This window comes from Eleutherodactylus coqui, chromosome 4 (assembly GCF_035609145.1).
Source record: "Eleutherodactylus coqui strain aEleCoq1 chromosome 4, aEleCoq1.hap1, whole genome shotgun sequence".
Lineage (NCBI taxonomy): Eukaryota > Metazoa > Chordata > Amphibia > Anura > Eleutherodactylidae > Eleutherodactylus > Eleutherodactylus coqui.
In genome coordinates this window covers 302626673-302643446 of record NC_089840.1, presented here as the reverse complement: position 1 = coordinate 302643446, position 16774 = coordinate 302626673, and the positions used below count along the sequence as shown (strand labels likewise).

General features: G+C 44.4%; 1 protein-coding gene across 1 annotated transcript in view; it reads right to left on the bottom strand.

Annotated features, from left to right (window-relative positions):
• Positions 1–1934: 1934 nt before the first annotated feature.
• Positions 1935–16774, bottom strand: part of LOC136626431 (uncharacterized) — a 54812-nt gene continuing 39972 nt past the window's right edge. The window contains exons 11-15 of the mRNA XM_066601494.1: positions 15012–15166; positions 14610–14768; positions 14168–14238; positions 8893–8997; positions 1935–2663 (exon numbers count right to left, since the gene is read on the bottom strand). Of these exons, the coding sequence (XP_066457591.1) occupies positions 2500–2663; positions 8893–8997; positions 14168–14238; positions 14610–14768; positions 15012–15166 (654 nt within the window). The 3' untranslated portion in view covers positions 1935–2499. The remainder of the gene's footprint in view (positions 2664–8892; positions 8998–14167; positions 14239–14609; positions 14769–15011; positions 15167–16774) is intronic.

The following is a 16774-nucleotide window of genomic DNA, read 5'->3' as shown; positions in this document are numbered from 1 at the left end:
TCGGGTTAGGAGGCGATGGATTCGAGTTTACTCCTTATAATGCTCAGTCACAGGCCACAACATACGCAAAAACCCCTGGGAGGCGCTGTTAAACGCATAAACAATACCCCCGCTGACTCTAGACACCCAATCTCCTGCCTTTTTCTGGCCACGAAACAAGTTATTGCCCACTGGTGGCCCAAAGCTTCCTTGGACTTCGGAGGTTAAGCGCAGGATGGACTGGTATCTAATAAATGAAAAGCTGACCTCCATTCTAGCTGATGGTCCCCACGGCTAGATTACTCCTTCCCCTCCCAAAACACTAGATTCCTAACCAGCCTGTAATCATCATCAGGGTGGGCGCTGCAGGGGACCGTTTATAGGGTATATCATCTTACAGCCCGAAACGGTCCCCTGCAGCATCCTCCCCATGGGAACAAAAACTCCTTCTGTTTCAGAAGTCACCCCTCCCCCTTTCCTACTTCTTCCCTATTTCCCCTAAATTCAGGTTAGGCCCTGGCCAGGCCGTTACTGGTAATCAACAGTCTAGTTTCCAGATTGGACGGGGACACTAAAAGAGAAGATTACTCAAATTTGCCCTTGTGCTCTTTTCTCTCCTTCCCCCAATCTATACTATTACAAACTGCTTCTGTTATTTACTAATGAGACTGTGATGCGTTTCAACTAAATGTTTATTACAATATTGTAAAAGTTGAAAACCTCAAATAAAATTTACAGTATTAAAAAAAAAAAAAGGATGTGATCTAGACTCTATGCTTCTCTTAATACATCCCAGAACTGGCCCCAGTATTCCAGATGAGGTCTGACTAAGAAAGAGTAGAGGTGGATAATGACCTCACGTGATCTAGACTCTACGCTTCTCTTAATACAGCCCAGAATTGTGTTTGCCTTTTTGGCTGCTGCATCACATTGTTGGCTCATGTTCAGTCTATGATCTATTAGTATACCCAAGTCTTTCTCACATGTGCTGCTGCTTAGCCCAATTCCTCCCATTCTGTATGTGCTTTCTTCATGTTTTTCGCCCAGATTTAGGACTTTGCATTTCTCCTTGTTAAATACCATCCTGTTAGTCGCCGCCCACTGTGCAAGCTTTTCTAGATCTTTCTGAATCCTCCCTCTCTCTTCCCTAGTGTTAGCTATCCCTCCCAGCTTTGTGTTGTCGGCACATTTGATCAGTTTCCCATCAATTCCCTCCTCCAGATCATTTATAACAATGTTGACCAACACTGGGCCTAGGACAGAGCCTTGTGGTCCCCACTTGATACATTCTTCCACTTGGATGTGCAGCCATTTATGACCACTCTTTGAGTACGATCACTCAGCCAGTTGTGAATCCACCTAACAGTTGCCTTGTCAATCCCATATTTGGTCATTTTTCCAATAACTCTGGTATGAGATACTTTGTCAAATGCTTTACTAAAGTCAAGATATACTATATCCACCGCATTTCTCTGATCAGCCCAGTCGGTGATTCTGTCATAGAAGGAAATTAGATTAGTCTGGCATGACTTGTTGGTTACAAACCCATGCTGGCTCTGGTTAATTACTCCATTCTCATCCAAGTACTTGCATACATGCTGTTTAATAATCTGTTCAGAGATCTTTCCAGGTATAGAAGTCAGGCTCACAGGCCTGTAGTTTCCTGGGTCCACCTTCTTCCCTTTTTTGAAGATAGGGACAACATTTACCCTTTTCCAATCTTCTGGGACTTCTGCTGTTCTCCAGGAATCATCACAGATGGCAGAAACATGGCCTAAAAGGTTTCCTCCTTCCTCTGCAGCTTGTATGCAAAATTGGATTACTGTCTGCCAAACCGTTTTCATTCTATGTGGGCATTTCCACACTTCTGAGACACGCCTTAAAGGGCCCACATAAGGAGACGCTGCCACCTGGTGACCATTTCCAGGATACACACAAACAACACTGACATAGCAAAGGCTTGTAAACTGATTTATTACATTTCCTGAGCGTCTTCCACTAGACGCGGTTTTGCGTATCTCGTAAATATGTTACACGATTTATAAAATTTAACGTAAAATTATTTACAACCCCGAAAAGTGCTCAGATTTGTGGTTTTTACATTTTAATACGTAAGGCATCTGGAAAGTTTTATATTTAACTATAAATAGATCTTTGAGTGAAGGAGGAATCGCCGGCGGTCGGATTATTTTCACTTTACATTATAGAGAATTGTAGATTGTTCTGAACTGTCCCTTTAAGGGATCCCGCTTGGACCAGATGGCGGTGCGCGTGGGACGCAGGCAAGCATTTCCGTTCAGCATACACCACCAATGCCATTATGCGCAATAGTTTCAGCCAGCCGAGTCTCCTAGGTCAGACACATTATTATAGACTCAGATGTAGTGTGACTGTCTAGCAGCAGTCTAAAGGAATAAATGAGACTCCAGAGAACCCAATGGGCAGAGCTGGCACTACAGCGCCAAGTACTAGGTGAGCAGCAGAGAGCAAGTTAGGCAGCAGGTTGCCCCTGCAGCTCAGTTAATGTCCTTGGGGCCCAGCGGGTTGCAGCTTGGCTCGAGCAGTTTGTAATCTCTGTTCTTCTTGTAGGTTGCGAAGACAGGCGTTCCGGCTGATGGGTTGCACGTTCGAGTGTGGGAACCAACCAGACTGCTGATCCGAGAGGCGGATACCGTGCAGCCAACCTGCAAGGAGCAAAGAGGTAGATTAACAAAGGACACGCCCCTGAGGAGCACACTCCCACATTTATAAGAGTAAGTCTTCTTATTCTATTGCCAAAGGCCCGTTATCAGATCCTTCCCCCTCTCTCACACCGGGGCCACCAAAGCAAGAGTGGAAGAGGACCCTTTAATACTGAAGGGGGGGAAACATCCAAATACAGAGAAGTTTTCAAACATGATAGGACAGATCTGTGTGCGTTCCAGATTACTGAGCGACTGCAGCTCCTAGAAGACTTCTAGGTCATATATGGTGGATTAGTGTGAAGATCCCTGAAAATACGTTATCCCTATGTGACTGCGACTAACCACACTGATCCCAAGAGCGGGGCTTCGGCTCCTCCTGAAGCCAGGGCAGTGATAGTCGCACATGCACACCGACAGAGAAAGAAGGAGAGTCAATCAGTGCACTAAGGGAGCCTCCCAACCCTGTCCAGCCAATAACATGCTGCAGTGGTCACAGCATCTAAATGGTTAAACAGCTGGGTGTCAGCTCCTGAGCCCGCTCTGTAGACATCTGATCTACTTGAACACTGGATATCATGAAGGGGTTAAAGGCTGTTGCCGATCTTCCAAACCATTAGGCACTTTAATGTGGTGATTAGAGATGAGTGAACGTACTCGTCCGAGCTTGATACTCGTTCCAGTATGAGCGTGTTCGAGATGCTCGTTACTCGTGACGAGTACCACGCGATGTTCGGGTTACTTTCACTTTCATCTCTGAGACGTTAGCGCGCTTTTCTGACCAATAGAAAGACAGGGAAGGCATTACAACTTCCCCCTGCGACGTTCAAGCCCTATACCACCCCCCTGCAGTGAGTGGCTGGCGAGATCAGGTGTCACCCGAGTATATAAATCGGCCCCTCCCGCGGCTCACCTCAGATGCGTTGTGACAGAGATCAGGGACAGTGCTGCTGATGCCGGAGCTGCTAGAGGGAGAGTGTTAGGAGTGATTTTAGGCTTCAAGAACCCCAACAGTCCTTCTTAGGGCCACATCTAACCGTGTGCAGTAGTGTGGAGGCTGCTTTTAGCAGTGTTGTACTTTTTTTTTTTTTTTTGGTATATCGGCCGTGCAGAGCATTGCGTCCGCAGTCTGCAGTAATACTCCAGGGATAGAATTGTGTAGGCAGGGCCAGAAGACATATATTATAGATTGAATATACGCAGTGGTCCTTTTCAAAAAAATATTGGAAAAAAATCTATTTGGCCTGCCTGTCACTCTGTTCAGTGTTCTGGGTCCGTGTCTGCTGGGGGTAGTAGTTCTCCAAATAAATACACAGGCAGCTAAGTGTTACAGCAGGCTTGCGTCAAATTATTTCCTGGGGTTCCGTAAACGAAGTCAGCCTCCAACCACAGGCCAATAAGCGGCACATTTAATTACAGCGTTCTGTTTCTGCACTACTGGTTATACACCATGCTGAGGGGTAGGGGTAGGCCTAGAGGACGTGGGCGCGGCCGAGGACGCGGAGGCCCAAGTCAGGGTGTGGGCACAGGCCGAGCTCCTGATCCAGGTGTATCGCAGCCGACTGCTGCGGGATTAGGAGAGACACACGTTTCTGGCGTCCCCACATTCATAGCACATTTAATGGGTCCACGCGGTAGACCCTTATTAGAAAATGAGCAGTGTGAGCAGGTCCTGTCGTGGATGGCAGAAAGTGCTTCCAGCAACCTATCGTCCACCCAGAGTTCTGCGCCGTCCACTGCTGCAACTCAGAATCCTCTGGCTGCTGCTCCTCCTTCCTCCCAGCCTCCTCACCTCCATGAAAATGAGACCTTCTGAGGAGCAGGCAGACTCCCAGGAACTGTTCTCGGGCCCCTGCTCAGATTGGGCAGCAGTGGTTCCTCTCCCACCAGAGGAGTTTATCGTGACTGATGCCCAACCATTGCAAAGTTCCCGGGGTCCGGGGGATGAGGCTGGGGACTTCCGGTAACTGTCTCAAGACCTTTCAGTGGGTGAGGAGGCTGATGACTATGAGACACAGTTGTCTATCAGTGAGGTAGTAGTAAGGGCATTAAGTCCGAGGGAGGAGCGCACAGAGGATTCGGAGGAAGAGCAGCAGGACGATGAGGTGACTGACCCCACCTGGTTTGCTACGCCTACTGAGGACAGGTCTTCAGAGGGGGAGGCAAGTGCAGCAGCAGGGCAGGTTGCAAGAGGCAGTGCGGTGGCCAGGGGTAGAGGCAGGGCCAGACCGAATAATCCACCAACTGTTTCCCAAAGCGCCCCCTCGCGCCATGCCACCCTGCAGAGGCCGAGGTGCTCAAAGGTCTGGCAGTTTTTCACTGAGAGTGCAGACGACCGATGAACACTGGTGTGCAACCTTTGTCGCACCAAGATCAGCCGGGGAGCCACCACCACCAGCATGGGCAGACGTATGATGGCCAAGCACCCCACAAGGTGGGACGAAGGCCGTTCACCGCCTCCGGTTTGCACCGCTGCCTCTCCCCCTGTGCCCCAACCTGCCACTGAGATCCAACCCCGCTCTGAGGACACAGGCACTACCGTCTCCTGGCCTGCACCCACACGCTCACCTCCGCTGTCCTCGGCCCCATCCACCAATGTCTCTCAGCGCAGCGTCCAGCCGTCGCTAGCGCAAGTACGCTGCCACGCACCCGCACGCTCAAGCGTTAAACGTGCACGTAGCCAAATTTATCAGCCTGGAGATGCTGCCGTATAGGGTTGTGGAAACGGAGGCTTTCAAAAGTATCATGGAGGCGGCGGCCCCGCGCTACTCAGTTCCCAGTCGCCACTACTTTTCCCGATGTGCCGTCCCAGCCCTGCACGACCACGTCTCCCGCAACATTGTACGCGCCCTCACCAACGCGGTTACTGCCAAGGTCCACTTAACAACGGACACGTGGACAAGCACAGGCGGGCAGGGCCACTATATCTCCCTGACGGCACATTGGGTGAATTTAGTGGAGGCTTGGACAGAGTCAGAGCCTGGGACCGCTCACGTCCTACCCACCCCCAGAATTGCGGGTCCCAGCTCGGTGGTGGTATCTGCGGCGGTGTATGCTTCCTCCACTAAACCACCCTCCTCCTCCTCCTCCTCTGTCTCGCAATCAAGATGTGTCAGCAGCAGCAGGATGTCGCCAGCAGTCGGTGTCGCGCGGCGTGGCAGCACAGTGGTGGGCAAGCGTCAGCAGGCCGTGCTGAAACTACTCAGCTTAGGAGATAGGAGGCACACGGCCCACGAACTGCTGCAGGGTCTGACACAGCAGACCGACCGCCGGCTTGCGCCGCTGAGCCTCCAACCGGGCATGGTCGTGTGGGACAACGGCCGTAACCTGGTGGCGGCTCTGCAGCTGCAATCATTAGCGTCACCATTCCTCTGCTATGCCGCTTGAGAAGTTCCCTGCAAAGCATAAAGGCAGACGCTTTGCACTCGGAGGAGGTGGAGGAGGAGGCGGAGGAGGTGGAGGAGGAGGCGGAGGCGGAGCAGCGTTGCGTACAGGTACCCTGGCACACATGGCTGACTTCATGTTAGGATGCCTTTCTCGTGACCCTCGCGTTACACGCATTCTGGCCACGACGGATTACTGGGTGTACACACTGCTCGACCCACGGTATAAGGAGAACCTTTCCACTCTCATACCCGAAGAGGAAAGGGGTTTGAGAGTGTTGCTATACCACAGGACCCTGGCGGACAAACTGATGGTAAAATTCACAGCCGACAGCGCTAGTGGCAGAAGGCGCAGTTCCGAGGGCCAGGTAGCAGGGGAGTCGCAGAGATCAGGCAGCATGTACAGCGCAGGCAGGGGAACACTCTCTAAGGCCTTTGCCAGCTTTATGGCTCCCCAGCAAGACTGTGTCACCGCTCCCCAGTCACGGCTGAGTCGGCGGGAGCACTGTAAAAGGATGGTGAGGGAGTACGTAGCCGATCGCACGACCGTCCTCCGTGACGCCTCTGCCCCCTACAACTACTGGGTGTCGAAGCTGGACACGTGGCCTGAACTCGCGCTGTATGCCCTGGAGGTGCTTGCTTGTCCTGCGGCTAGCGTCTTGTCAGAGAGGGTGTTTAGTGTGGCTGGGGGAATCATCACGGATAAGCGTACCCACCTGTCAACCGACAGTGCCGACAGGCTTACACTCATCAAGATGAACAAAGGCTGGATTTCCCCAGACTTCTCTTCTCCACCAGCGGACAGCAGCGATACGTAAGCAATACGTAGGCTGCACCCGCGGATGGAAGCATCGTTCTCTCTCACCATCCAAAACGGGAACCTTTTAGCTTCATCAATCTGTGTATAATATTCCTCCTCCTCCTCCTGCTCCTCCTCCTGAAACCTGACGTAATCACGCCGAACGGGCAATTTTTCTTAGGGCCACAAGGCTCACTCAAATAATTTTTCTAAACAATGTTTATACGTTTCAATGCTCATTAAAGCGTTGAAACTTTAACTTGAACCAATTTTTATTTTAACTGGGCTGCCTCCAGGCCTAGTTACCAATTAAGCCACATTAACCAAAGCGATTAATGGGTTTCACCTGCCCTCTTGGTTGGGCATGGGCAATTTTTCTGAGGTACATTAGTACTGTTGGTACACCAATTTTTTGTGGGCCCTCGCCTACAGTGTAATCATAGCAATTTTTAGCCCACCTGCATTACAGCTGACGTTACATCAGCTGTGATGGGCACTGCAATGGGATATATTTATGTACCGCCGGTGGGTTCCAGGGCGCCACCCATGCCGTGGGTCCACAGGGAGTTGTAAATGCATCTGTGTCCACTTCTAAAGAACCCCAGTCTGACTGGGGCATGCAGTGTGGGCCGAAGCCCACCTGCATTTCATCTGACGTTAGCTCTGCTGTCCAGGGCACTGCAATGGGATACATTTATGTACAGCGGGTGGGTTCCAGGGAGCCACCCATGCTGTGGGTGCACACGGAATTCCCATTGCGGAGTTGTACCTGCCTGTGACTATATATAAAAAACCGCGGTCTGACTGGGGCATGCAGACACCTTGACAGAATGAATAGTGTGTGGCACATAGGTTCCCCATTGCTATGCCCACGTGTGCAGCTCCAGATGGAGGTGGCACAGGATTGGATTTCTCATTGCTTCTGTACAGCATTGTGGACTATCGTCCCGCCCCTTTTAAAGAGGGTCGCTGCCTAGCCGTGCCAACCCTCTGCAGTGAGTGCCTGCGGTTCCTCTGGCAGACGCACTTATAAATAGACATGAGGGTGGCGTGGCATGAGGGCAGCTGAAGGCTGCGCAGGGACAGTTTGGTGTGCGCTGTGGACACTGGGTCGTGCGGGGGGGGGGGGGGGGGGGTTGGTCAGCATGTAACCCAGGAGAAGTGTCAGTGGAGTGTCATGCAGGCAGTGATTGTGCTTTGTTGGAGGTAGTGTGGTGCTTAGCAAAGGTATGCCTTGCTAATGAGGGCTTTCCAGAAGTAAAAATTGTTGGGAGGGGGGGGGGCACTCTTGCCGGTATTGTGGCTTAATAGTGGGACCTGTGAACTTGAGATGCAGCCCAACATGTAGCCCCTCGCCTGCCCTATCCGTTGTTGTGTCGTTCCCATCACTTTCTTGAATTGCCCCGATTTTCACAAATGAAAACCTTAGCGAGCATCGGCGATATACAAAAATGCTCGGGTCGCCCATTGACTTCAATGGGGTTCGTTACTCGAAACGAACCCTCGAGCATCGCGGAAAGTTCGTCCCGAGTAACGAGCACCCGAGCATTTTGGTGCTCGCTCATCTCTAGTGGTGATTAAAGTTTTTGCGTCATTGCAATATACTTTGTGTCTCTGTTCTCACCCATTTTCAATAGCTCTGCTTGCTTTCTGTGAATATTCCCATTTCCAACCACAGGCTGAATATGTGGACAGACTTACAGCAAAGTCACGAGTGGCGGCTTTGATCATGGAGGCACAATGGGGTGGAGCTTAAAAGAGTCTGCAATCTGGAAGGCCAGTAAGTATATCTGAGCAACATCAAGTGTAAGCATGGAAACAAGATTGTTCCAAGCAAGCAGAGGAGCTGAAACACAAAGTCTGCCAGAGAGAAGCCCAACGTTCCATTACGGAAGGATTAACAGAAAACCGCCCCATTAACCCCTTCAGGACATGGTTTTTCTCCCTATTGCCTCTTTCCAAGAGCCGTAATAGTTTTATTTTCCCGGTGGGCGCAAGAGCTTTCAAGGAGGGCGGGAGGCATTAAGGGAACCTCTTTCAGTCCACTCACCATCATCGCTGTTCTGCGTTATCATGAGGATGTCGGCTTTCTCCAGGGACAACTCATCATTTTCCCGCGCTTTATACGACTTTAAACATTGCATCTGAGAGAGACCTGAAAACATGAAACGCGTCAAAGGCGGCACGACAGTGCAGAAAAAACACTGCAAGGGCATGGTAAGCTCTGCTACATCCAGAAACAGATTCCTAATACACATACAACGTATACAGCTACATCCTTATACATAGGAGGCAGTATTATAGTAGTTATATTCTTGTACATAGGGAGCAGTATTATAGTAGTTATATTCTTGTACATAGGAGGCAGTATTATAGTAGTTATATTCTTGTACATAGAGGGCAGTATTATAGTAGTTATATTCCTGTACATAGGAGGCAGTATTATAGTAGTTATATTCTTGTACATAGGGGGCAGTATTATAGTAGTTATATTCTTATACATAGGGGGCAGTATTATAGTAGTTATATTCTTGTACATAGGAGGCAGTATTATAGTAGTTATATTCTTGTACATATGGGGCAGTATTATAGTAGTTATATTCTTGTACATAGGAGGCTGTATTATAGTAGTTATATTCTTGTACATAGGGGCAGTATTATAGTAGTTATATTCTTGTACATAGGGGGCAGTATTATAGTAGTTATATTCTTGTACATAGGGGCAGTATTATAGTAGTTATATTCTTGTACATAGGGGGCAGTATTATAGTAGTTATATTCTTGTACATAGGGGCAGTATTATAGTAGTTATATTCTTGTACATAGGGGGCAGTATTATAGTAGTTATATTCTTGTACATAGGGGGCAGTATTATAGTAGTTATATCCTTGTACATACGGGGCAGTATTATAGTAGTTATATTCTTGTACATAGGGGGCAGTATTATAGCAGTTATATCCTTGTACATAGGGGACTGTATTATAGTAGTTATATTCTTGTACATAGGGGGCAGTATTATAGTAGTTATATTCTTGTACATAAGAGGCAGTATTATAGTAGTTATATTCTTGTACATAGGGGGCAGTATTATAGTAGTTATATTCCTGTACATAGGAGGCAGTATTATAGTAGTTATATTCCTGTACATAGGAGGCAGTATTATAGTAGTTATATTCTTGTACATAGGGGGCAGTATTATAGTAGTTATATTCTTATACATAGGGGGCAGTATTATAGTAGTTATATTCTTGTACATAGGAGGCAGTATTATAGTAGTTATATTCTTGTACATATGGGGCAGTATTATAGTAGTTATATTCTTGTACATAGGGGGCAGTATTATAGTAGTTATATTCTTGTACATAGGAGGCTGTATTATAGTAGTTATATTCTTGTACATAGGGGCAGTATTATAGTAGTTATATTCTTGTACATAGGGGGCAGTATTATAGTAGTTATATTCTTGTACATAGGGGCAGTATTATAGTAGTTATATTCTTGTACATAGGGGGCAGTATTATAGTAGTTATATTCTTGTACATTGGGGGCAGTATTATAGTAGTTGTATTCCTGTACATAGGGGCAGTATTATAGTAGTTATATTCCTTTACATAGGGGCAGTATTATAGTAGTTATATTCTGGTACATAGGGAGCAGTATTATAGTAGTTATATTCTTGCACATAGGGAGCAGTATTATAGTAGTTATATTCTTGTATATAGGGGGCAGTATTATAGTAGTTATACTCCTGCACATGGGGGGCAGTATTATAGTAGTTATATTCTTGTACATAGAGGGCAGTATTATAGTAGTTATATTCTTGTACATAGGGGACAGTATTATAGTAGTTATATTCTTGTACATAGAGGGCAGTATTATAGTAGTTATATTCTTGTACATAGGGGGCAGTATTATAGTAGTTATATTCTTGTACATAGGAGGCTGTATTATAGTAGTTATATTCTTGTACATATGGGGCAGTATTATAGTAGTTATATTCTTGTACATAGGAGGCTGTATTATAGTAGTTATATTCTTGTACATAGGGGCAGTATTATAGTAGTTATATTCTTGTACATAGGGGGCAGTATTATAGTAGTTATATTCTTGTACATAGGGGCAGTATTATAGTAGTTATATTCTTGTACATGGGGGCAGTATTATAGTAGTTATATTCTTGTACATAGGGGGCAGTATTATAGTAGTTATATCCTTGTACATACGGGGCAGTATTATAGTAGTTATATTCTTGTACATAGGGGGCAGTATTATAGCAGTTATATCCTTGTACATAGGGGACTGTATTATAGTAGTTATATTCTTGTACATAGGGGGCAGTATTATAGTAGTTATATTCTTGTACATAAGAGGCAGTATTATAGTAGTTATATTCTTGTACATAGGGGGCAGTATTATAGTAGTTATATTCCTGTACATAGGAGGCAGTATTATAGTAGTTATATTCCTGTACATGGGAGGCAGTATTATAGTAGTTATATTCTTGTACATAGAGGGCAGTATTATAGTAGTTATATTCCTGTACATAGGAGGCAGTATTATAGTAGTTATATTCTTGTACATAGGGGGCAGTATTATAGTAGTTATATTCTTATACATAGGGGGCAGTATTATAGTAGTTATATTCTTGTACATAGGAGGCAGTATTATAGTAGTTATATTCTTGTACATATGGGGCAGTATTATAGTAGTTATATTCTTGTACATAGGAGGCTGTATTATAGTAGTTATATTCTTGTACATAGGGGCAGTATTATAGTAGTTATATTCTTGTACATAGGGGGCAGTATTATAGTAGTTATATTCTTGTACATAGGGGCAGTATTATAGTAGTTATATTCTTGTACATAGGGGGCAGTATTATAGTAGTTATATTCTTGTACATAGGGGGCAGTATTATAGTAGTTATATCCTTGTACATACGGGGCAGTATTATAGTAGTTATATTCTTGTACATAGGGGGCAGTATTATAGCAGTTATATCCTTGTACATAGGGGACTGTATTATAGTAGTTATATTCTTTTACATAGGGGGCAGTATTATAGTAGTTATATTCTTGTACATAAGAGGCAGTATTATAGTAGTTATATTCTTGTACATAGGGGGCAGTATTATAGTAGTTATATTCCTGTACATAGGAGGCAGTATTATAGTAGTTATATTCCTGTACATGGGAGGCAGTATTATAGTAGTTATATTCTTGTACATAGAGGGCAGTATTATAGTAGTTATATTCCTGTACATAGGAGGCAGTATTATAGTAGTTATATTCTTGTACATAGGGGGCAGTATTATAGTAGTTATATTCTTATACATAGGGGGCAGTATTATAGTAGTTATATTCTTGTACATAGGAGGCAGTATTATAGTAGTTATATTCTTGTACATATGGGGCAGTATTATAGTAGTTATATTCTTGTACATAGGAGGCTGTATTATAGTAGTTATATTCTTGTACATAGGGGCAGTATTATAGTAGTTATATTCTTGTACATAGGGGGCAGTATTATAGTAGTTATATTCTTGTACATAGGGGCAGTATTATAGTAGTTATATTCTTGTACATAGGGGGCAGTATTATAGTAGTTATATTCTTGTACATTGGGGGCAGTATTATAGTAGTTGTATTCCTGTACATAGGGGCAGTATTATAGTAGTTATATTCCTTTACATAGGGGCAGTATTATAGTAGTTATATTCTGGTACATAGGGAGCAGTATTATAGTAGTTATATTCTTGCACATAGGGAGCAGTATTATAGTAGTTATATTCTTGTATATAGGGGGCAGTATTATAGTAGTTATACTCCTGCACATGGGGGGCAGTATTATAGTAGTTATATTCTTGTACATAGAGGGCAGTATTATAGTAGTTATATTCTTGTACATAGGGGACAGTATTATAGTAGTTATATTCTTGTACATAGAGGGCAGTATTATAGTAGTTATATTCTTGTACATAGGGGGCAGTATTATAGTAGTTATATTCTTGTACATAGGAGGCTGTATTATAGTAGTTATATTCTTGTACATATGGGGCAGTATTATAGTAGTTATATTCTTGTACATAGGAGGCTGTATTATAGTAGTTATATTCTTGTACATAGGGGGCAGTATTATAGTAGTTATATTCTTGTACATAGGGGGCAGTATTATAGTAGTTATATCCTTGTACATACGGGGCAGTATTATAGTAGTTATATTCTTGTACATAGGGGGCAGTATTATAGCAGTTATATCCTTGTACATAGGGGACTGTATTATAGTAGTTATATTCTTGTACATAGGGGGCAGTATTATAGTAGTTATATTCTTGTACATAAGAGGCAGTATTATAGTAGTTATATTCTTGTACATAGGGGGCAGTATTATAGTAGTTATATTCCTGTACATAGGAGGCAGTATTATAGTAGTTATATTCCTGTACATGGGAGGCAGTATTATAGTAGTTATATTCTTGTACATAGAGGGCAGTATTATAGTAGTTATATTCCTGTACATAGGAGGCAGTATTATAGTAGTTATATTCTTGTACATAGGGGGCAGTATTATAGTAGTTATATTCTTATACATAGGGGGCAGTATTATAGTAGTTATATTCTTGTACATAGGAGGCAGTATTATAGTAGTTATATTCTTGTACATAGGGGCAGTATTATAGTAGTTATATTCTTGTACATAGGGGGCAGTATTATAGTAGTTATATTCTTGTACATAGGGGGCAGTATTATAGTAGTTATATTCTTGTACATAGGGGGCAGTATTATAGTAGTTATATTCTTGTACATAGGAGCAGTATTATAGTAGTTATATTCTTGTACATAGGGGGCAGTATTATAGTAGTTATATTCTTGTACATAGGAGGCAGTATTATAGTAGTTATATTCTTGTACATAGGGGGCAGTATTATAGTAGTTATATTCTTGTACATAGGGGGCAGTATTATAGTAGTTATATTCTTGTACATAGGGGGCAGTATTATAGTAGTTATATTCTTGTACATAGGGGCAGTATTATAGTAGTTATATTCTTGTACATAGGGGGCAGTATTATAGTAGTTATATTCTTGTACATAGGGGGCAGTATTATAGTAGTTATATTCTTGTACATAGGGGGCAGTATTATAGTAGTTATATTCTTGTACATAGGAGCAGTATTATAGTAGTTATATTCTTGTACATAGGGGGCAGTATTATAGTAGTTATATTCTTGTACATAGGGGCAGTATTATAGTAGTTATATTCTTGTACATGGGGGGCAGTATTATAGTAGTTATATTATTGTACATGGGGGGGGGGGGGTATTACCGTGGTCCCTCCAGAAGTCGATCTTCTCTTTAGAGGAAGACAAAGCACAAATCCATCTCAGCTTCTGACTCCTGTAAAGGATATATACAATGAATTGATAATTCTATATGAAAGCACTCTGAGTTTAGGATCTGGACAACATCATAGAGATGTCATAAAATAAGCAGTATGTCCCTTCTTTACATTCTACCTTCAGTGATACATTGTAACAAACTGAGTAAAGGAGAGAGACTTGTGCTTTTGTCTGTGAGCAAAATTTGGCAGGTTAAGATTGTACCGAACGCTCAGCTGTCATCAGCATTTGGTCTGGACTGGTTTTCAGCCTCTGAAGGTAAACAAAAATGTTACTGTTCATTGACAGAAAGCAGAGATCTTAGCTGCAAGCCCCTTCAGTGTTCGGTTTATGACCATCTTAGGTGGGAGCAGTAATACGTGAACTCACTGCGTCTCGGTCCTGAAGATGTACTCTGTTTCTCGTCCCGTAGCGGCGGAATCTCGCAGAAAGATGCGGAAAATGTTCTTCTGGTTGTTGTGAAGCTTAATTTCGCATCCTTCCACTCGCACTTCGGAGGCGTGATCAAAGACGACGAAACGCCCGCCCCTGAAATACGAGACACACGTCAGCGGCTGCCGCAGTAGGCGCCTCTACACACACGTCCCTTAATCTAGCATCTAATGCTTCAGAAACTCTGATAATCCAGAAGCGGTAACCACTGCCCCCCCCCCCCCCCCCTTATACTTCTCAGTCAGTCTTCACTGTCGCTCCAGCATTCTATTCACATTCCATGAAAAGCTGAATCCCGTCTAGATGAGATCGGCCCCTACAAGCGATGGTCGGACTCACTCTCGGACACGAGAAAGCAGCAGACAGTCGCTGAAGAAGTGCAGGTAGACGGGGCGAGTCGTGATCTTCGATTTGAAGCTGGTGGAACTGAACTCCAGAGTCGTCACCTCCCCGTGCTTAACGAGACGCCGAGACTGAGAGATGAGCGGGAAGATCTAAAAGAAGAGAGTCGGGGTTAACCCCTACAGTACCACCATGACCAGATTCTACATATAGGGGCATTCCGTACCCTTAACCACTTCAGTGGCAGGTGTCTTACCCCTGTCAGACCCACCAGGACAGGTTTTTTAACCCCTTCAGTGGCGGGTGTCTTACCCCATCAGACCCACCAGGGCAGGTTGTTTAAAAATGGACCCATCATTTCATTTCCAGTCGTGTTCCAAGAACCCTAACTTTCATTTCCCCACTGACACGGCCATCGGAGGGCTTGTTTTTTGCGGGACACGGTGTATTTTTTGATGGCATCATTTTTGGGTGTATATAATGTATTGGAGAACTTTTGTAAAAACATTTGTGGGGAGATTGGGGGGAAAAAAAGAAATTCTGCCGTTTGTCTTTTGGATTTAATTTTCACGGCGTGCAGAATAAATAGTGTGATACGTTATTCTCCGAGTCGCACGATTCCGGCGGTATCAGGTTTATGCAGTTTGTTTCTGTTTTAGTACTTTTGTACATTTAAAACATTTTTTTTTTCTTAAAGTTTGTTTTGTGTCGCCGCATTCCAAGAGCCGTAATAAAGCCCTAGACGGCCGTGTTTATTGCGGGATGAACGCCAGTCTTCATTTATCTATATTTTAGGAACATGTAAAATTTTGATCGCTTTTTATTCCATTTTTTCTAGGAGCAAGATTAACAAAATCTGTAATTCTGCATGTTTTTTATTTTTATATTTCACTGCCTTCTCTGAGCAGTAAAAATAATATACCGTAGTAAAGTAATTCTACCGGCCGGTACATACATTTACTGATCCTGTATTATACTCCAGAGCTGCACTCACTATTCTGCTGGTGGAGTCATTGTGTACATACATTACTTATCCTGTACTGCTCCTGAGTTACATCCTGTATTATACCCCAGAGCTGCACTCACTATTCTGCTGGTGGAGTCACTGTGTACATACATTACTTATCCTGCACTGCTCCTGAGTTACATCCTGTATTATACTCCAGAGCTGCACTCACTATTCTGCTGGTGGAGTCACTGTGTACATACATTACTTATACTGTACTGCTCCGGAGTTACATCCTGTATTATACTCCAGAGCTGCACTCACTATTCTGCTGGTGGAGTCACTGTGTACATACATTACTTATCCTGTACTGCTCCTGAGTTACATCCTGTATTATACCCCAGAGCTGCACTCACTATTCTGCTGGTGGAGTCACTGTATACATACATTACTTATCCTGTACTGATCCTGAGTTACATCCTGTATTATACTCCAGAGCTGCACTCACTATTCTGCTGGTGGAGTCATTGTGTACATACATTACTTATCCTGTACTGCTCCTGAGTTACATCCTGTATTATACCCCAGAGCTGCACTCACTATTCTGCTGGTGGAGTCACTGTGTACATACATTACTTATCCTGCACTGCTCCTGAGTTACATCCTGTATTATACTCCAGAGCTGCACTCACTATTCTGCTGGTGGAGTCACTGTGTACATACATTACTTATACTGTACTGCTCCGGAGTTACATCCTGTATTATACTCCAGAGCTGCACTCACTATTCTGCTGGTGGAGTCACTGTGTACATA